At 45.1% G+C, this 22,231-nt stretch overlaps 2 protein-coding genes across 3 annotated transcripts in view; one reads left to right on the top strand and one right to left on the bottom strand.

Annotated features, from left to right (window-relative positions):
• Window positions 1-204: 204 nt before the first annotated feature.
• Window positions 205-8,057, top strand: LOC118234569 (keratinocyte-associated protein 3-like). The gene is made up of 6 exons (XM_035431186.1): window positions 205-389; window positions 2,371-2,567; window positions 2,718-2,777; window positions 3,229-3,420; window positions 4,828-4,974; window positions 5,137-8,057. Exons 1-6 carry the CDS (start codon window positions 377-379, stop codon window positions 5,419-5,421), a joined length of 894 nt encoding a protein of 297 aa, XP_035287077.1. The 5' UTR covers window positions 205-376; the 3' UTR covers window positions 5,422-8,057.
• The window catches only part of hpca (hippocalcin), a 21,002-nt gene continuing 6,423 nt past the window's right edge, over window positions 7,653-22,231 (bottom strand). The window contains exons 1-5 of one of the 2 annotated variants that reach the window (XM_035431189.1): window positions 14,374-14,541; window positions 11,935-12,081; window positions 11,178-11,459; window positions 9,726-9,831; window positions 7,653-9,293 (exon numbers count right to left, since the gene is read on the bottom strand). In XM_035431189.1, coding sequence (XP_035287080.1) covers window positions 9,196-9,293; window positions 9,726-9,831; window positions 11,178-11,459; window positions 11,935-12,030 — 582 coding nt within the window. In that variant the 5' untranslated portion in view covers window positions 12,031-12,081; window positions 14,374-14,541 and the 3' untranslated portion in view covers window positions 7,653-9,195. Of the gene's footprint in view, window positions 9,294-9,725; window positions 9,832-11,177; window positions 11,460-11,934; window positions 12,082-14,373; window positions 14,542-22,231 lie in introns of those variants that run through there. The other variant, XM_035431188.1, reaches the window with a different exon arrangement.

Below are 22,231 nucleotides of genomic sequence, written 5' to 3'. Positions count from 1 at the left end.
CGCTCTTCCAGTCTTATAACTCTGAAAACACATCAGACTCCATGTAAATTTAATCGAACTGTTCGGCGAATACAACGATAGCTCACATTATGAATGCACACTTCAAACATCATCTCCAAGAGTCCCATCCACTGTTAGGTAATTCGCGTATTAGTGTAGTTGTATCTGTCCCTTTAAGGAAAATAACGTAAATGAGCTTCATTGCCTGTGTAAATTGATGCGCAGTCGTTTGTCACCCGATAACGGTGACGGGGATCCGATCGAGTTGTACACTGCAGGGAAGGGACGAGTATGCTTTCAACAGAAAGGCAAACAGATGGACCGGTGAAGTAAGAAAAATGGACTTATAATGACTTAAACGAGGGATTCGTACAAAATGGTCGGTTTAGGTGAGTCGTTGTCTGTCGTGTAAATTATTTAAAATGAAACAGACTATAAATAATTATGTAGAAGTATTCCATTAAGGATATAGCCTAAATGCCCATTATAACGACTACTCACTTGCAACAATCACAAATAACTTTTCAGGACGAAATAATTGGCATTTACTTACACATTCACGTTTTAAAGAGAGAGAGATCAATACAAACCCACCGCTGGTGGCCAGAAAGGACAATTTGGGTGTGTGTGTGTGTGTGTAGTGTAAATCCAGAGAGCTGAATATATTCACCTCTTTTTGTGCTTTGGTAGATTTGTGGTGTGACATCACTGTCGAGGAGCTAGCCTCCTAGCTAAAGGTTTGACTCCACGACGGGACCCAGGTGGGCCTCAGTGAGACCCAGGTGTCTCATTGAGATGGGTTAAATGAAGTGGCTTCATAAACATCTAGTCCTACAAATTAATGTTTTGTATGTGACAAATGAGCTGTCAAAGCCTCCATGGCTGAGAGATTCTGGCAAATACACTCATAAAGAATGTATCACAGCTCACTCTGTTTTAAAAAATGGAAATTGCAAATGGACAGGGGAAGTTATGAAACTCCCCTACCCTGAACCCCCCCCCCCCCCCCCCCCAAAAAAAGAACCTCAAAACTAGAAGAAAAACTGTTAAACTGTTTTACTTTAATCAACCAAGGTTAAATATTTGCAAACTTTCACTTATTCAAATAGCACTGACATGAAAGTCACACTCATTGCAGTGAAATGCAGAATGACACAGTAATAACTTGGTGTGGAACACGTTAGGAGTAGCCTATAAAGGAGGCACCATTCAAACCATTCACTTCCACTGAAAACCAGTCTAATTGGTTTGAAAGCCACAGATCTACAAACACAGCTTTAGTTTCTGCTTTACCGTTTTCTGAGTTAGTACTGGTATGTTAACGCAGTGTATTCAGTGTGTAATCATTAATGAACATGATATCTCCGCCAAGGCATTACCTCGACTTGAGCAGAACGGTCAAAATCCGCAGCCTGTGTTTGACACTGACCTCCTAACTGGAATTTTAAAAACAGAAGCATTTCATGAAAGGGGGGAAACCAGAGTGGACTGAGAAAGCCTGATAGTAATGATGTAGAATGATTATATTAGGGAGGGGGTGTTCTCATAGCTCAAATTCACGATGCGCATGCTAGTCCATTTTGTAAAATGTACCACCAATTAAATGTAAGCCTTGCAAACGTTCAAAAAAGAGGGGCTTTATTAAGACAAGAAATACTGTTATAAAGTTATGACAAAAATCCTTGCGGAACGTTTCATCATCCTGTTGTGCAGCTCAGGATCTGTGCAAAGGGTGAGGCTGCGTTATGTCATCAAGACTGTGCCAGTTTTGCGGATGATGGCTCTCGGATTCATAGTGGCTGGTGCCCGCACCCCCTTGGGCAATGCCTGTTAGATACCTCTTCCTGTGATATTTCTTTCCAACTGGGCTCTCTGTTCACTTTTACACTCAAACTGGACATTGGGGCATTTTTTGGTTTTCACTCACCCCTGGGAGACACCTGTCTCATTTTTTTTTCTGGAATTTCCCCAATGGTCTGGGAACATGGGCTGAGATGTATTTATTGTTTTCACTCACACTGAAGCTTTGGTCCTGTCATCTCTCTCTGTATTTGGTCACACCCTCAGCCATTGTGTCATCACTGTGTGTTTCCTGTGTAATCTCTCTGTGCCGTGCCTCTCCCAGTGTTGCCAACTCTTCAAAGCAAAAAAACCTTTATCTTTACTAGAGTAGAGATAAAGGTTTTCAAGAGGGAAATGCAACTGTCAATAAGTTTGGCACATAAAATGAATATCTGTTTTTTTGGGATGTTTTTTTCATTCAGATTATTAGCAGCAGAATATTAAACTGAGTGGTTTATATGGTAACATCAGACAGGTTCTGTGATAGTCTAACCTAATGACACGTCTCTGCTCCACCCACTCTGCTAGGTTTGTGCAACGCCAGCCTGAAAGATGACAAGACCCTGATGAAGATGGGGCTGAGCATGGTTCTGGTGGGGCACATCAACTTCCTGCTGGGGGCGCTGGTGCACGGGGCGGTACTGCGACACATCAGCCTTCACAAGCAGGCCCGCGCCACGGAGTACGCCGTCTCCAACCTCATCGCCCTGGCGGCCGGCATGGTGGTGAGGGGGCCTAGATCTGCTCGCGTTGTCTCTTTGTCGCGGTTGTCATTTACAGATTGTAACTGCAGAGCTTCCGTTGCCATGACAGTTATTTCAGTGTAGCTGTAGCAGGTGTAGCAGCCCAGACCTTCTCGCATGCCATGTCTACAGGGTGCCATTGTTGGAATATCGGCCATCGTCCTGTCCAAGAACAGGAAGAACAAGACGCTGGTAGGTCATTGTTGCTTGTGCTATGAATCTGTTTGCTATGAAATTGAGTCCTGTCTAGTTTCTTCCACCTTTCACCACACATTTCTCTGTCTCTCTCCCTGAGTTCACCCTTCGGTCTTTACAAAATATAAAGGAGTTTTAGTTTACTTTTCCTGCCTGGTGTAATGTTACATACTTCTTCAGTAAATGTCATTTTTTCCTGATTGTGAAGTGGCGCCCTCGCATGGCCGTGATTGTACTGCATGTGCCGTGACCTGTCGCTCCCAGGGAATTAGCTCTCCCTTGGTCTGTCTGAAGGTTACAAGTTTTACCCTGTGGGTGTGTGTGTGTGTGCATGCGTGAGTGCATGTGTGTTCCTTTGCATGATTCTCACACTGCATATGTTTCAGGAACAGCACAGTGTCTATTAGAGTTGGTGGGATCAGTCTGTGTGTGTCTCCCCATTTGCCAGATGTGGTTCCTGCTGGTAGTCAGTACTCTGTGTAGCCTCCTGGCCGCTGCCTCAGTGTTGGGACTGTGCGTGTCCGTGGGGAAGGCCATCGCTAATGGAGGGAGGAGCCTGTTAACCCACTGCAAGTTCCCTGACGCTATTGGCTACTCCAGCATCACCAATGAGTGCCCCTTTGACCCCACGCGAATCTACGTGAGTTATAAGGATGGAGAGGGATATGGGGCAGGGTGCAGAGGAGTGGGGGGGAGGGTCGTGTGAGGGAGGGGGGGGGGTTGTGTTCCTCATGTAAAATGTCAAAACTGACCAGAAGTGGTCACCCCAGAGCGAGCCAATGCGATAGCCACTAAAGCCCCCCCTCCCTTCGGTGTGTGATTTCCAGACTGCTGCAGAATCATTGACGTGAGGAAATGATTGTCTGACTCTTCCTCGTCCTCGGGGAAATTGCGGTTTAAAAAATGACATTCTGTCCCGGTATTTTATCTCAGTGTACACTCATTGAATATCTTTCTAAAGGTGAGCAAGCTGTCTGGGTAATTTGTCATAAAGGATAAAGTGCAGTGTCTTTGCACATGTCGTTAGGCCATTGTGCCCAGTGACAGTGACAATTTGCCCTGCACTTTGCGGACAGAGCAGAAAAATGTCATGCTGGTTTTTAGTTTACAATCTGAGGCAGAGATCTGACGCAGGTTTTTGATTAATAGGTTCTATTTTAATCTCACTCTGAGGACTGCACGTGTGTATGTATACACACACACACACACACACACACACACATACACCAGAATCATATACACACACAAACACTCGCACACTGAAACAGGCAACGCATACACACGCCCGCTCACACACGTGGCTCCTTGAAATGACGGTGGGGGAGCTGACAGGACTGGACAGAGACGCTGATGATGGAGTGCAGGGTGAACACAGCATCAGCGCCTTTGATGAAAAGGGACGTTCGGGGATTTTCCTCTCTGCACAACTGAATGTTTTCTGTCGGCACTAAAATGAAGCACAAGCGCTCTCCGCAGCACACCCATCATTCTCCATTCTCCCCAAATCCAAATTGTACATGAATTACAGTGATTCATGGTGTGACGCAAGAGAGGTAGAACTCTAAGCCCTTAATCTGGGAGTTTATGAACGGTAGACAAAAAAATAGGCACACAAACCAAGACCCAGCAAGCTACATCAGCTAACTGCATATTTGCAGCCACCATATGCATACAATAACATAAAAGCAGACCTATAGGAATTTATAGCCGAGGGTTTATAAGTTGCTAACAGCGCACCATTTCTACATCCCCACAACCAAGCAAGCCATAAGCAGCACTGAAGACATTTTTTCAGAGTAAAAAACTGTCCTGTCTGTGCACTATTGTAGGTTAAGGCACTGTTTCACTCTTGCACTCTTGATGCCCCTAGCATTGTGTGTCCATGGATCACTTTGCCGTGTTTGTCTTTACTCTTACTGTACCCAGACATGTATTGTGTTTTAAATATTTAATGTCTAGTGTCATTTGAACAGCAGAAAGAGATTTGAAGGTGCATTTTTGCATACTTGTGAACAGTATCTAATTCTGTCAAATATACTGTCTCCAGGGAACAACCATCTTCCTGTGGGTGCCCATGGTCTTCCTGAGTGTGATGGAGCTGGTGTTCTCTGGGAGGTGTCTGGCTGCCTGTGCTTCCTTCCTTCGCCTTCCCTGTGCTGTCAGGAAAAGGAGGAAGAGGATCAACGTCAGGAGGGTGTGTGTGTGTGTGTGCATGCAGATTTAAGCAGACACGTTTGTATGTCGTTTATCTTCTTTGTAATGGTTCCACAATTCTGATGAGTGTGTGTGCATTGTAGTATGTTTTTGTTTCTTCAGTGTTTCTTGGTTGTGTGTGTCTGTGTGTGGGTGTGTTCAGGTGAGAGTATGGCGACCAGAGGAAATGACATCACCTCCTCAGACAGAGTGCTGGCACCAAGGGCCGGAATTTCAGCACCAGGAGGTGGAACTCCCGTCCCCGGAGGTGGAGCTTCAGTATCAGGAGTTGGAAATTCAGTACAAAGGGGTGGGGCTTCAGCGTCTAGAGGCGGAGCCTCAGCAGCAGAAAGAAGAGCCTCCAGAGCAGCATGATCTGGTGAGACAGCTACCCAGGCCCAGAGTCAGCAGGGCCAGAGAATTCAACAGGGCCAGCCTGTGGATCTAAGGCTTCCTGTTCCTGTCAACTTTGACCCCTACGGAGGATTATGACAGGCAAACTTCAGGGGAGCTCATGTTTGTGTACCCTCTTTAATGAACATACACTGTTCATTCTGGACCCTTGGATAAAGTCTTTGATTCACCTGGGATAATGGGGTGGACTACTTTGACACCCAGACAATGTTGATAATATTTTGGGACTTCTGCTCTCCGTTGGGCTAGAGCTTTCTCATGGTGGGCCCATCACCCTGAAACCAAGGGAGGTTTACAGTGAACCCTATCCACAGCAGCAGAGACATATACTGTGCATCAGGCCTGTAAATTCATATGACTATTTTTGTATTTTCTAATTGCATATGCTCCCCAACAATTACATTATAGGAAATCGCTTATGTTAATTTTAATGTTTATCCATCACTAGTCTGCTAGCGATACCTAAGTTAGGACCCATTTTTGCACTGCCTACTATTATTTTGCTTGCCGCTGTATCTGAGGGTAAAGCACAAAACTTTGTTTTGTTCTTCCCTAACAAAAGTTTAAATAAGGCTCTATACATGAGAATAAAGGTGACCTTCTTGTAGCTTCACCTGTGAAAATGTTCATTATAGCAGGGCAGACTCTAGATGTAGAAGCAGTCCGATCATATTACTTCAAAGAGTTTTATAACTTGAAAATAGCTCACAGAATAGTGTAGAAATTACTTCTGTGAACAAGTAATTGATTAGATGGAGTTACGTCTATTTCCCTGAGATATAAAGGAAAGCCAGTCTGTATTTTGGTAGAAACAAAATACAGACAAAACAACCTCCAGCCTTCAGGAAACTGGATGTTCTCATCCAGCAATTTCCTCATTCAGTGAAATTACTAAAGGGTAGGACAAAAGAACACTTGACCTCACATTATAAGTGGACCAGCTCTCCCCCAACCCCCACAGTAATCTATTTTATAATGAGTTACATAATCAATCCGCACAATGGAGAACAGATACCTGTCAGAGTAATGTGACCAAGTGCCTTCTTGCAGTAGGCAAGCTATGCAAAAGTGTTGATTACAGTTCTGTTGTATCAAAAGTGTAATGATACAAATGTGACAATGTACAGAGAAAGTTGGCTAGGAATTCTGGGTTACATTCAGCAATGACAATTAGGTAATGCTAAAACAATTTCTCTGTTCAGGTTATTAGTGAAGCTTTTGCAGTGTTGAAATGTGTGCCAAGAACAGACTGAATTTTTATAAACCCTTCAATAGATGACAAGTATATGAAGCATGAGATAGGAGATGTTTCACAGTCAGTCCTGCCCATGAAGGAAACGTAATTCCTAACTGTCAGTGTCTCGGAGAAAGTGTCCGAGGGTTAGGCATTTAAACACTGTCACATGATGCTGAGCTATCAGCATTCACACACGTTACCGTATTGGGGATTTAGCGGTGCCTCTCGCAAGCTTTTGGCTTTTTAATGAGCGGAAAGTGAACCTTCTCTCTCAAACTCCTCTCCATGTGCTCATGATCTGCAGTCTGCTTTTAATTATCCATCTACTGGCAAGTAACGGTAATTTTACCCGAGCATCTTGTTTTCAGTTACATTTTATATTGTTTTGTTTTCCCATAATCTATCCCCTGATTTTACTGCATTACTGGTCCTCTCTATTATATGATTCTAACATTGCCTGTTCCCCAGGCTCTAGCTACAATATAGCAAAGATAAACTGGTCAGATTTGTGATGTGGATCATTGGTAAAATGTGTATGATAAAATTAGGACAGATGAGAATGACAGGATCATTTCTGGAGCCGTTGCCACAGTTTAAGAGAGGTGTTCTCAGCAAAGCCTCCTGTCAATTAGATAATCTTGAAAAATATCCCCAAGGCACTCATAATGGTTCAAAAAATTAAAAGTGCCTTTATTACTATGGCATATCTACTGATATCTTTTACAGGCCTGAGTGGATGTGCCATTTCAATAGACATAAGAAATATGCTATACTACTACATGTAGTCTGTGGTCTGACAGGCAGGGTTCCTGCGATGGCAGATTCAGTGGCACACAGCAGCGTACATAACCAGTACAGTGTACTGTATGTCTCACTCGTAATAATAGTAGTAATAATAAAGTGTGTCCATGTTTATTTGAGATTCCTGGTTAAAAATATTGTTCACGCTTGCTTAAGGAACAGCTTACAAAAAAAAGAAAGAACATTTGAGGGTGTCCTGAGAATGACAAAAACAAAATGACAGGCAGTTTCAAACACATAAGTATATATTTTTTTTTCATAGATTTGGGTAGTAGGGGACAAACATGGCATCCTCATGAGAGGCTTTCATGCAACAAAAGAAAGGGGTGCAACAGAAGATTTCAGCATCGAGACTTGAGAACAGAACCCAGAATGCACAGCACAGCCTTCACAGTGCGCATGAAAAGGACTCTGCAGCCGGGGTCTCTAAGCAGGGGTTTGTCTTCAAGCGGTTGCCTTGTAATGAGATAACAGCAGATGCTAATGACAACATTGTTCACTGTCCACCTTCTACTGAGAATGGAAATAAGCCCTTATTGGTGGCTTTTCCTCCTTCTGTGGAATGAAAAGGACACGTTTACCCAGAGGGGAGAAAACGTGTGTAAACAAGACATTAAATACATTCGCTTTAAGTTTGTCCACTGTTGTAATGTGAGTGTGTTATCTGTTAACTTCTCAAGTAAGTCCTTAAGTATCTTGTTCATGTCCTGCACCATGCATTGCATTTGAAACGCTATGACACCACTTCACAGTTTGAAATTAATTTTGAATACTTGAATTTTCAGAAAAGGAATGCAAACTGATAATACTGTTACATTAGCAAGAACATGCACACACACACACACACATGCACAGCACCCTCACCTGATACATGCACCTTCATCTTATTTCACCCAAAATGTACATGTCACAGATACATGTTGTTGCAGCTCTTTCCCAAAATTCAGTGCAAAAGCTTAGTTTAGATTCATGCTCCAAGCAGCTATGGAATCAAAACATCTCTCTCTCTCTCTCTCTCTCTCTCTCTCTCTCTCTCTCCCCCCTCATATGCACCACACAAACACACACACACAATCTAAAAGAGATACGTTTGCAACATTCATGAAAAAAAAATCATAAAGGAAACAAAATCAGAAAATAAAAAATATAAATTAAACAACTGGATCTTCAGCCTTTTTTTGTAAGAAGATCATAAGTTCCAGTTGGGAAAAACTCCCAGCATCCCAGTCCATCCCAGTATCAACATTTTACTGGCGTTTACTTGCTTGGGGAACTAAGCTATATAAATACTACCTCCAATACCATGGTGGTTACACAAACTATTCTGTTTATGCATACATAAATATATATGCATGTATATTATATCCACATAAATATGAATATAAAAAGTGGAAGGAGATTTGTGTCTTCGGGAAAACAAAAGCAAACAAAGAAAACATACAGCACATATCTGACCATGATATGTCAGATTCCCAATGTGGAATGTTCCCTTCTGAAATTTTGGTTCTGTAAGACACTGTCCGTCTGACATTCTGATCCGCACGTGTTTGTGAATTCAACGGAAATCTCTCCTCCACAGAGTGACGGATGATGGACAGCTGACAGCTGATGTCTTGGCAGTTTTTTTTTGTTTGTTTTTACTGAACGCATGTCCAATTTCTGAAATTAAAATGAATACATTATGCTGTTAAAACTCTCCTCTTTCGTACACAAAAAGACAGGAACCTTCATGCATTGTGTGTTTGTTTACTCTGAGGAACCGGGGAACCCTTAGAACTGTGACGCGCTGCTGGGGTCACACTGCAGTAGCCGTACGATCGAGGGGTCACTTTTGGCACCTTTGATGAACTCCTCCAGGGAAAGCTTGCCTACAAGAGAAAAATATTAGCATGTTTGAACAGCAGTCGATGTCACCTAACCTCAGTACCATCTAACCCCTCAGGAGGAGTGTAGCACAGTGGGTAAGGAACTAGACTTGTAACCGAAAGGTCGCAGGTTCGATGCCCGGGTAGGACACTGCCGTTGTACCCTTGAGCAAGGTACTTAACCTGCATTGCTTCAGTATATATCCAGCTGTATAAATGGATACAATGTAAAAAATGCTATGTAAAAAGTTGTGTAAGTCGCTCTGGATAAGAGCGTCTGCTAAATGCCTGTAATGTAATGTAATGTAATGTAACCCACACCTCCTGAACCTCTGTCATCTCACTACACCAGAACAACTTGTCAGAGCGATTAATTTCAAAGACCCTTATAATGTGATTGGACTGGGCCACTGTTGCTGCGGTGACATAACTGACCATCATTGTTCAGATCCATCTGTCTGAAAATCTTGTCTGTCCTCTTCTCAGGCGTGGACTCATCCTCTGGCATCTTCATCACTGAGGACACCATCTTGTAAATTGCCTAGGGAAAGAGGGGATGCGTGGGCATACACACTGATATTTCACAGGCGGATACACATTCTGAAGCACAATTAGTGCTTGGTCATGTGATCACAGCTCATTTTTCTGATATTAGAATCTCAAACTGTGCCTTGATAAGATGCTCTCTGCTCTAAAAACCCATGTGGGGACCATCCACTGTGGCTAGTTACCAAACATTTTCCTAGCCATGAAATACAAGGTGAACAAATATCTGAAACATCAACTATATGCCTTGGCCCTTTCCCAAAGAGTTATTGATCAATCAATTTATGGACTGGTTTGATTGATTGACTTGCAAGTGCCTGATAGCCAATGGTGTTTAAAGAAAGCTTGACCCATGGTATTGGATTGCTGAAGGTGTCCTTTTTTTTCTGAATGAAAAGCGAGATGGGGATATATTGGCGGCAGCGTTAAGAATGGGTGAATCTAACGCGTGCGGGTTGTTCACCGTTTATCCGCGGGTCTTTTTATAACCACTGAGGCGATGCGTAGAGCCTCCGTGGCCGCCAGCAACGCGTAGCCGCGATTAGCTCTTGCATAAGCCGCCCGTTCTGCACACTCAGGGATAAATCCCAGTTAAATTTAACTCCATAATCCAAAGGCACACAGCACCCAGTTCCTCATCCATTTCCACCCCCCTTCCCCCAGCTCCAGGATCGGGGATCCCGTGGAGCATGCCTAGGTTGAGGGGAAGGTAGAAAGAGCTGAATGGACGTAGGCCAGTGATCTGCATTCCTGGTCCTGGTCCTGCACAGCCACAGGGTCTGCTGCTTTTGGTTGTTACTCTGCACTTAATTGATCAATTAAAGCTGTCAATTGCACAGAAAACTCGCCTCACATGGTTTCTTCGGTCTGAATTGGTAGTCAATATGCGAAAACAATAACCAGCAGACACTGCAGCTCTCCAGCACCAGTAATGAAGATCACTGATGTAGGCATTCCAAGCAATGATGCAGTACCCATTCCCTGCCACAAATGGCTGGTTTCTAAACTAATTAATATTCTTATACTAATCTTTTCCACATTTTTTCCTTGCTTTAATAAGGTACTATTATATACATTTAGAGTATGCACTTGGATCATGCATTGTAGTCTCCTGCAACAGTATCTCACCGCATACTAAGCTGTGTTTAATCTGGATATAATTTGAGAAGCCTACATTTAGAACGGTCGTCTTGCCACCACCTAGAAATATCACACGACCCCTCACCAAGCAAAAAGCAAAAAACACCTGCAGTGCTTAGTTTGACACACATCAAATAGTCAGCTGACCACTAGCCTGAGTGTACAGCCGCCATGTTGAATCACAGTCTCCAGCACACTCACCTGCACGATCTCCAGCATCTCCTCCCGGCTGATGTAGCCGTTGCCGTCCAGGTCGTACATGCTGAAGGCCCACTTGAGCTTCTGCTCCAGCTTGCCGCGCGACGTGACGCTCAGCGCGATGATGAACTCCCGGAAGTCGATGGTGCCGTCGTTGTTGGTGTCGAAGGTGCGGAACACGTGCTCAGCGAACTTGGAGGCGTCGCCGTAAGGGAAAAAGTTGGCGTAGATCTTTTTGAACTCCTCCACATTGAGGTGACCGCTAGGGCAGTCCTTTAGGAAGCCCTAGAAAGCAGAGAGGACATCTGAGATTAGGAGTAATTAGGAGTGCGTGAGAGATATTTTCAGAAGCGCTTCTGTTTGATTATGACAACATCGCAATCCACGACAATGCTTCAGAAATGGCATTAGAGTAAACAGAGGGATGTTCTATAGAAATTATCTATACCTGGACATAAATCATCAGAATGCATTTCTGCTCAGCCATACTTTTAAAGTACGCATGTCTTATTATATTTCTGTATGTCTCATCACAATACAAGCCTATACCATGTGGCACACAGCATCTCTAGATGGGTTTTTTCAGATCCTGCTTGATGTGTTCATTGTTAATTATCAGTCACGAAAGAGGGACTGAATAATTAGTTTGCTGCAGTTCTTTGCAAACACAATTCAATATGTTTATGATGCGCCCAGTATTTGATATTGCATACTGTGTGTTCTCTGTGTACTCCAACTATGTAGGTGGCGCTGTGCTCACCTTGTACCACTCCTGCAGCTCGTGGTCAGAGAACTCTGTGTTCTCTCTCAGGTCCTGGAGCATCTCTGGCCTGAGCTTGCTGTTTTGTTTTCCCATGGTGACAAGTCTCTGTGTGCGCAGCGACGACACCAAGGCCCCTGGTCAAACCTTCAACCAAAACAGCACTGGATCAACAACCAATCACAGTCCCCACAGTAAGCCTGAAACCAACAACTCCCAGGGTCAACCAATCACTGACCCTGGTCCAGCCTACATCCAAAGCAATTCTAGGCTTACCCACCACAAATCAACACAGCTTTGATAGGACATCTGCCAATGACAAGAAAGTAGCAATAATAAATAACATACACAAGATAATAACAAATAAACAAACAAAAATGTGCCCCTCCATTAGTATATTATCCGGGTAAAGATGCTTTGTCAGTGCTTAACAGATTATTCTTCCTGTAACAAATTCTGTATAGTGCGAATAAGGTAATGATATCAGGCAAAATGTGATTCGCAAAGAACAAGTTTTGAGAATGAAAATGAGTTTTTAGAATGATCCCATTTCCTTTCTGGAAACATTGATGATAATAAAAGCCACCTGTCACAGCGAAGGCAGTCCCAGGAACTGCAGTGCATAAGGATCAGGGGAATCTCTGCTCTGGTAGCACACTTCTCTGACAAACAACATAACAAACAGGCAGGATGCAAGCCATGGCCCCATGCAACATGGGCGCTACATCAGGACCTATTACAAAACAACAAAAACCAAATGGATGCACATGCACTCCTGAATGTAGCTGCAAAATGGCCGTCTTCTATTTTGGTTCATGTTGTCCAATCCCAGGCATTTAATTGTTCTTCACCAAGCCCCTGTTGTTGTGTAAACACTGCGTTGTAAATCCTGGGTACCTGCAGCAATTAATAACGGGGTCGCCCACGCGCCTGGCAGCCGGCAAATTAAAATGCCAACTCACCGGGAGCGCCAGTACGCTAACGTGCCCCTCTGTTTGCATCCGCCCTGCCAGGAAAATACTTTCAGCACATATTTAACCAATCACCACAGAGCAAGACGGAGAGGATTAAGGGAGCTCTTCATTAAACAATAAGGGAATGGATGACCGAGTAGGAGAAGGAGGAAAAACCACACAAGCTTCCAGTCGCGCCAGGGTCTAGCCCTGCTGGAAATACGCCAAACTAAAGAACTGATACTGACTTTGATGGTGCGTGATTTCGCAATGGATTCTGACTATAATAGTCTGCAGATGATAAAGGAGGCTTGTCTGAGTCGGCCAGAATGCCACTGCGGTGAACTGCGGTGTAATTGAATTAAATTAGCATGACTGCATGTCTATGCAGTAATCTCTTTGCTGAGGAAATGGGAGGTATGATGATAAAATCATCCCCGAAACGAGAATCAAAATCATAAGCTGGCCTTCAACTAATGGAACTGCAAATGATATCACCTTCTACCCTGATATTACTGTGAGGTGCACCGCATTGCTTTTCCTTTTTTTTTTTTCTTCAGTGCGGCTTTGCTCACACAGGTGGCGAGTACAGGGGCTCCCGGACAATAAACAAAAATAATGGGACAGCCACTGCACCACCAAGGAATAATTCAGATGTGCTTCCCATTAGCGAGCACAGGGCTCAAAGGAGAGGTAAACGGGAAGCGTAGAGCGATAGCCTCCCCTTTGTGTCAGCCCTGGTCTACAACACCCAGAAGCTTCCTGTGTGGTTATCATCATCACTCCTTCTGCCTGGCTCACAGCGTGGTGCGGTGCAAAGCCCTGTGGGTATGACACCACACCCAAGCTCTCTATGGGCAGTGTGTGCCGCGAGAGAGCTCCTCCAGGTGCCGCCCCGCCTCTCCCGCCCAGCGCACCGATTTGCGGTTAATGCTCTTCAACGAGGGCTCTGCGCTACCACCAGCACATCACCTGCTATCCAGCTGGAGCAGGAAGAGAAGGGCAGGCAGAGAATGCACTGAAGGCATGAAGAAAGGGAAGGAGGTATGATGAGCAAAATAATGAGATGGGGAATAAAGAAGGAATGATGAGAGAGGGAATTGAGCGGTGAACAACGAGGGGTAAAAAATGAGAGGCCAACAGATGAGGAAAGATGAAGCCTGGGAAACAAGGGAGACAGAGAAGGAGCGGGGAGAGGCAAACGTAAGTGTAGAATGGGGATGTAATTAGTCCCCTGCGCACCATTATTAGAGATACGGAGAGCGTGACTGAGAAATAGAGTGAGAGGAAGAGCGAGAGAGAGAGTCCAAAAACAGTAACAGCTTCTCAGTAGTCCCTCCACATAAATGGTTTTCATTTAAAACTCATATTCAGGGATTCTACATGAGATCACACAGGGTTTTCCAAAACACTGAAGAAAATCTCCTGTCTGCCTCGCCCTGCTTCCCAGCTCAAATAAAGAGAAAATCCTCAGCAGTCACCTTACCGCCCTCATTAGTGCTCAACTGCAGGAACACGTCCAGCCAAGCATTGGAATTTACAGCTGTATGCATCATGCATTCGCAAAGTTCCGCAGAAAGCCATTTTGATGGAGAGAGAGATCAAAACTTCTAGCCTATGTCAGTAACATCTTTAGTCCAGTCTTTGTTTACTGTTGTTCAGAAGCCACACAAAATGGCACGTCAAACTGGGCTGGACGTGGGTGGGTGGAGACGTGGCAAACGTCCATCCACAAGCCTCAGCTGCGAGCAGACATGTTTATCTTTCTCCCTCTTGACATTTGTTTCCTCTCCCGGCTTAAAAATAATCCCCTCTCCCTTACTCTTTTCCTCGCGTCGGTTAATATCCAGCCTTGTCAAACGCAGAGCAAAATCGACAACTATTCCAACCCTTTTCCTCAAACATCTGTCAGATTCCTTTTTTTCTGGGTCACGAACAGCTGTACTGCAAATCCCGCGATCAGGGGGAGCTGGCGAGGAGAGAGTGGTTGGGGGGGGTTGGGTAGATTGCCAGAGGTGGGGGGGTGGGGGGGTGGGGGGGTGGGGGGGGGTTTGGGCTCAGAGGAGAGAAATGAAGTGTTTTCGTATGCTAATGCGCGCGTGTGAGCCCGAGGAGCGGACTCCGCGGCTCGAGTGGGCCGCGCGGCGGGACGGCGGGGAGGGTCAAGGGCCCCGGCACTCAGCACGCCGCGCGCCTGCCGCAATTAGCCAAGAACCGCGGCTCCCAATCCGAGGCGCCATTATGACCGTGCGCCCGGAGGCTGAGAGCTCACTTCAGCATGACAAAGGGAGATGAGAGCATTCTCTCTGTCTCTCCTTTTCATTCCTAGCATTCATTCTGTTTTTGCGTGAAGCCTCAATGACCAGAACGTTTTGCTGTAGCTGAGGCGAGCAGGACGCTGTGGCTCCGGAGCGTGACCCGAAAAGCGGCTCGCGACCCTAACCCCCTCCCCTTCTTGTCTGGCTCGGACAGCCAGATTACCCTTTTTGTTCCTGGTGTGAGGCACCCTTAGTAATGGCCGCCGGGGAAGCAGGCTCCCTCCCCACCCCTCGCATTTGCCGTGCCGCCGATGTCATAGCAACATCGCGGCGCGGTCACCGTCGCTGTGGCGCTGATGTGGCCCCGACACCGCACCAGCGTTACCTGGCGAGCTGCTCGCCGGCCGCCTCGCGGAGTCCGCGGCCGTCGCTGAGGACGCGGCGGGACGAGCCCGAACCCGGATCGATGCAGAGTCCATTTCACACGGGCTCTCAGAAGCAGGAGCCAATCGATGAGGTAAAAATAAGAATGAGGCTGTGTCTGCGGTGAGAGATATCTCCACTGCCTGGCGAGAATAACATCCCTTATTAGTCAAGTTTTTCTCCATTATCCCCGGCTGATAATAATGCCAGCCTCAGTTCAAACGTACACCGCTGCTGTTTGTCTTAACATCACAACAGACAGGTTAATTGCGGCAATTATAATCAAGTCAAAACAATCGCTACCGCACACGATTCCCATATCACAGCGATCATGAACACAAATGAACTGAGAGTACAGTCTCTACGGTGTTGTTTTTTAAAAACATGACGATTGATCCACATCTCCACTCCCCCCGATTCCCTGGAAAAGGCCTGCTTCCCCGGCGGCCATTACTGAGCGGAGCGGAGGACAGCTATCCGTCAGGACGGCCGCGCGCGCAGGACTCCGCGCTCAGCGCACCGTCGCCCCGGGGATCTGGCAACCCGCCGCCCTGTTTACACACAGCACAGAGGCAAGCGCTCGAGAGCCCGGCAGAGTGCGGCAGACAGCGTCTCATCCGCATTCACCCGTTCTGCACACCGCTAGCGCAGGAGGGGCGCAGAGATAGCAGCGCTGGCCTGTCACTTTTAAACACCCCGACTGTGTGGTCAGGGCCCAGATTTAAAATGGAGATCTGCAAAGGTGAAAGGTCACATTCACCCCCCCCACACACACACATGCACACACGCATGTACACACACACACACACACTTTGTCCCAAACATACATGCACACATGCATGCAGGCATGTACATAAACACACACACACACAAACTCTGTCCCAAACATACATACACATATGCATGCAGGCATGTACATAAACACACACACACACACACACACACACACACACTCTATCCCAAACAAACATACACAAATACACTCTCTCACACACGCACACACTCATGCACAGCCACAGCCATTCACTCACGCCTCACACCCAAGAGTGTCAATAACAATGACAAACCTGCATTTCCTATGCTGGGGAAGCGAAGCTGACCACGGACTGCAGCTCAGCTCTGTGTGGCTCTGCTTGTCTGTAGCATGTCAAATCACACTGACAGCAGGTCAGCTCTCTGCAAACCCCACAGACTAAACCGGGGAACAAATGGTCATTAAACTGATGGGGACCCAGCGCACACTGGATGCTCCTCACAGTGGAGAGCTGTGGAGGAGACTCTCTCTTTTTCTTTCATTAAATAAACGAAATGATTTTTAAAATGTGTTTCGTGTTTAATCGGGTTCCCTTTGTCAAATATTACATTTTGTCTAAAGGTCTGAAACCATTCAGCGTGACTAATATACAATGATAAAGGAAATCAGGAAGTAAGCAAATACATTTTAACGAAACAGTACCTGCAGGTACCCTTAGGGGGCTTGTAGTCCTTTAACCCCCTCTCTAAACACTCATCCACCCCAAACGATGCAGGCGCGTGTAATTTTTTCATATATTTCATTTTTACTTTGGGGGTACTCAAACCCAAGGTAGTAGCAAGATGAACCCAGACAGGATTTACACTGTGTCACAGCTCCTATAAGAGTGTACCCATGTGAGAGAGGTCTACAGTACTACACAGGGAATTCAATGGACAAGCTGCAGTAGCCGTTACATGATTATATTGTTCGTAGGCGTGGCACACCAATTTTGGGTACATGTTCCGTAGCTTAATGCTAGCCTGGCTCACCCAGGACATGAACCCATAATGCCTCTGGGTATGTACTTCTGATTAACCTCTCCATTCCCCATCTCATCTTTCCGTCCATGGCTAGAGATCTCTTTACAGAGGCAGAAATTTGGCAGAGAGACTAACAGACAATAGCTACAGCATATCAATAATTTTTACTGCAAGAACCCCCAACACACACACACACACACACACACACACGAGGCAGTGATTCTATTGTCATGACCCAAGGGACAATGCCAAGGTCCCAGAGCAGTCAAGAGGCCAAAATCTAAGTCCAATGACAGCTGTTTTATTATGCTGACAATAAGCAAATAAAATCTGTGGTTTGCACATTTTGAATCTGCAGAGACCAGCTGCAATAGTTAGAAATAGATTCATAAGAGAGGATGAAAGGAACAGAGTCACGATGAGGTAAGCCACAGCTGAAAAAAGCAGGTGGCTAAGAAGGACACTTCAAAAATGTTTTTATTTTTTTTATTTGCACTTGATGCATCCATGCTTCCCTCAATAGGAACTGCCCTTATGTATATGAGGTTGGAACATGCGGTTCTATACATCCATAAACAGTATATATATATATATATATATATATGTATATATTTTTTTTTTTTTCTCAATTTGCGAAATTGGAACAGACCTTAATTGTCATGCTGGAGCGGAGCCCATCTGCGATTCAATTTCTCTCTTCACTTCAGCTGTGGCAAACACAATCCCGCTGATGAGGACCCATGCATTTGCACCTGATTGCGGACTTCCTGGGCGCCTCGTGAGGGGAAAAGAAGGGCTGAGGCGCGCATACAAATCACACCTCGCTCACGGAGCACGGCCGGCCTCACCACATCCTTTAAATATCAATGGGCACGCATTTCCTCTTCATTCATGCAAATCGCCCCCCAGTGTAACACAGGGCCTTTGATGAGCAGAAATGAAGGCGCAGTGAGATGTCGTATTCTGCATTTTGTGCAAATTAGTGGGTCACCCTTCTCCCAATTTGGAATGCCGGACTGTATTCATCACCGCCCATTGTCGCCACCTCTGCTACTGATTTGGATGAGCGCAAACAAGAACGTGCTCTCCTCCGAAACGTGCAACGTCTGCCATGGCTTCTTATGAGTCGCGCTTGCTCAAACATGAGTTGGAGGTTCAAAACAGATGGATTGTGGGTGCCAGATGGGCAGGGGTCACTTGTAACTGAAACTCTCCCTTCCCTGGGCGACACCAAAACCAGCTGTGTGGCTGCAGACCAGTCAGGAATGGCACAGTCCAGATTCCATACCAGACCACTGGGTCCATGCATGCACTAGAACAGTGTCTTAATGACAAGCTGATTAACGCTTAACATTTTAATGTGCGGTCTTCAGCTTGTATCCAGGAGGAATATATCCCCAGCAGCAGATAATAAAAAGAGAATAAAAGCTTCTGAGGAAAAGAACACAGATCTCAATTCATGAGGAGAAACTGAGGGACGCCCATTCCCCGCAGCCAAGCTCGGCACAGCCGTCCCAGGGACCCACAATGCAATGTGCCATTACAACAGCTGCCATTTAAAAGCACCCTGGGACGTTTGCAGAGAAATCATCTGTTCTGAGGGACAGACTTATTATTCCTCTACAGCCTGGGTATCAAATTAGTGTGTTTATTTCCTGCATCACAGAAAACTGTAGCGCCTGAAGACTCATGAAAATAATTTTGCGTGTTCTAATTTAGAGGGAAAGGTACATTCAAAATATTTTTTGTACGCACACAAGTATAATTCACGCGGACAGTTATAAAGGAAAGTTTATAAAGGTGTGTGTTAATGGCTGCCTCATTTTTATGAAAGCCCATGAAATAATACCAGTCACACCGCAATACACAATGACTGCATATTACAATTCAAGACAAAAGTCATTACACTGTCATAACGTATACCGAACATTTTACAACACAGATTCCACTGGCATCTGTCACAAGCTGTAATACACTGTAATGACTGGTTCTAACCAGTGTGCATTATATTATAATTATGTAGGCTTTATGGCATATAGCACAACTACAATTTCAAACACAATTTTTCAACATTTTCCTACTAGCTAGGCAAAATAATGTATTTAAGCAATATAGATAGGGTCATTAAATTGTCACCAGGTGGTGAAAATGTTAAAATTATGAGCCATTAATGCCACATGAACAGAACAACCAGACAGGCTCTCATGGTCTCATTAACTCCGTTAAATCAAGTGTTTTTATCTGGTTATATTTACGTATACCGTGACTGAAACTGAACATCTCACACTATGTTACATTTTGTAACCCATTAAGTGAGATACTATAATATTTCCATTGTCACTGTTGTCAAGTGTACTCTAAGCTACCCTTCGTAATGTAAAATTATTATTTATAATAATAGTAACGACAATGGCAATAATAATAAGAATAAGAAGCACACAAATATTACAGAAGTATTATCATTATTATTATTATTATTATTATTATTATTATTATTATTATTATTCCAATCAGTACCACCCTCATTATCAGTGCCAGTGCAGGGCTATCGTGAGATGAGAGAAGAATTACAGTCTGACGTCAGCTGAGCAGAACACCCTGTCTGCAAAGGCCTTGGAACAGATTCCTGTCTCATCAGGGCGCAGCAGCTTTAATTCAGCCCAGATTACACAACCATTTAGCCGCTCTGACCCCGTTCCCTGCCCCCCGGCCCGCCCAGCCGCGCTAACAGGAGCGCTAACACTGGCACGCAGGGCACCTTCGCCTCCGTCTTTCTCAACTCTGACCTCTGCACTCATTGGGAAAGCGGGGGAGAGTGTGCATGAGATGGGCAGACGAAATGAAACAGAAATAGGACCAAAAAAGAGAGATAAAAATGAAGGGAAGGGGTAGCCGAAGAGGAGATGATTGCTTCCATCCTCGAAGAAATGAAGGTGCAGTACAACCAAAGCGGGTGCTTCAAAAAAAAATAAAAACAATAACAAAAAGGCTCCAAATGATATTGAAAGCACAAGTTTAGATTATCATCTCATGAACAAAAATGCAAAGGGCAAATCTGGCATACACAAAGCTATCTGAATTGAATCTGGAGCCAGCACACAGCCAATAACAGTGGTGTCACTCACGCTGAATTTGCCTTGTCGAGTACGCTATCTATAAATTGACACATAATGCCAAATGTGGGTGTAAATTTTCAACAAATAATTAACTTTCACGCCTACTGAGGACATGTACTCCTATGTGGCATACTGCATACATTTAAATATAACTGAAAGACAGATATTTTTATTGAAAACTGGCTTACCCGCCCTGTTAGATGCACACACTATTCTGAAGGCTGATAAACCGCCACAGTGACACAGATGGTTCTAAGGGGACTGCTGGTTTCAGACCGTCTGTGCGTCCACCTCAAAGGTTCCACGCTACCCTCCCTGTCTGTACCAGGATTCTTACATAATGTCGCTGCATGGTAGCTAGATTTTTCTCCTGAAAGTACAAGCACAGATTAAATCAGATAAGGCCTTTTTCTCGCCACATGGTAACCAAAATAATATGTAGACAGATAGACAGACAGACAGACACACAAACAGAAACACTAACATAGGTCCAGTCAACCACGTCTCTCTGGGCACAGGAACGAGTTTTTAGTGGTTTCACAGCTCCAGCTGTGTGAATCTGTAGAAGCTGCATATCGCATAACATGCAAACTACATGCAAGAAAACAACCTGTACAGATAAATCAATGCAATTTGATTATTCCTTTGCAGTATGAAAGAGTGCAATTCACCAGATGAGCCCGTTTTTTTTTTCTTGACTAGTTATTTTCCGTGTCAGGGGTGGCAGCAAAAGAGGGATTTACTGTACATGCAGAGAAAGAATATCACTAGCAGAATAGAGCCTTGTGCTTCTATCTTACAATGGCAAGTCAAGATTTTGATCCATCCGAACTGAGCATCCATTGTGTTATAATTACCTGCTGAGCTGAAGAGCAGCTACACAATAGCAGATTAACCACACTTTGCTTTAGAGGAGCATCAAATGAGTGTGTGTCTTTGGGGGGGTTGGGGGATGAGGATAACTAGGGCTTGCCTCTCTGCACTGACAAGCCTGTCAGTTATCAGTTACACTGACACAAAAAAGCAGCCCGACCTTGGTTACTCCATAGCCTTCTTGCTAATCAAAGCTGCTTCTCCTCAAAAGTGTACTCTTTTTTCATTTCCCTGTTCAACACTTCCTAACTAATCCGATGCACGCTCCTGCTCTGTCTGTGAAAGCACCTTTACAATCGGGTTAACCATCAAAAACGTTCAGCCCGAATGTAAATGTCAAAAAAGAAGGCCGAGAAGAAGGCGCCTCTTTCTAACGGCGGGGGGTGCGCCGTATGATCGATTGGCAGAGTGGCACGGCACACCAGGGAAGCCTTCACGTTCCGGCACCGCGCACTGCTCTCCCTACCTCTCTCCTCTCGCCATCACAACCTTCCTTTTTACCGTCTCTGATCTTCTGTAAGTGCCTGCTGCCTCGCCGCGTCGAAACTCCCGCTGTTTACACAGCCCGCGGGCGCCCGCATAGCGCGCATCGCTCTGTCCGCCGCCCGCCAGCGCAGCCGCCAACATTCCGGCCGACCCCGTCTGAAAGGAGCCGTGCGCCGGCGAGACCCTGCAGCGCCTCAGAACGCCGTTCCAGAAACTTCCCGGCAGCCTTAGCCCAGTCGCCATTATCTCGTTGTCTTTAATGGCTCCTAGAGCAGTTCTCAGAAGATTACTGCTACTTTACCTCAAATGTAATGTTTAGCGCAGGTGTCTAGTTGGAGCTTGAGCTGAATTGCAACTTATCTGAAAAAAAGGGTTTCTTGGAAATGGACCCACAGAGAAAGTATTTGGGGTC

This window comes from Anguilla anguilla, chromosome 8 (genome assembly GCF_013347855.1).
Source record: "Anguilla anguilla isolate fAngAng1 chromosome 8, fAngAng1.pri, whole genome shotgun sequence".
NCBI lineage: Eukaryota > Metazoa > Chordata > Actinopteri > Anguilliformes > Anguillidae > Anguilla > Anguilla anguilla.
Note: the sequence above shows the minus strand (reverse complement) of the source record. Positions and strands in the feature narration are given on the sequence as shown.

Bases quoted from the DNA above. Each gene is read 5' to 3' on its own strand.
- LOC118234569 (XM_035431186.1), top strand. The intron at 2,568-2,717 runs GTGAGGGGGCCT...CCATGTCTACAG, and splicing joins CCCTGGCGGCCGGCATGGTG to GGTGCCATTGTTGGAATATC. The intron at 3,421-4,827 runs GTGAGTTATAAG...TACTGTCTCCAG, and splicing joins TTGACCCCACGCGAATCTAC to GGAACAACCATCTTCCTGTG.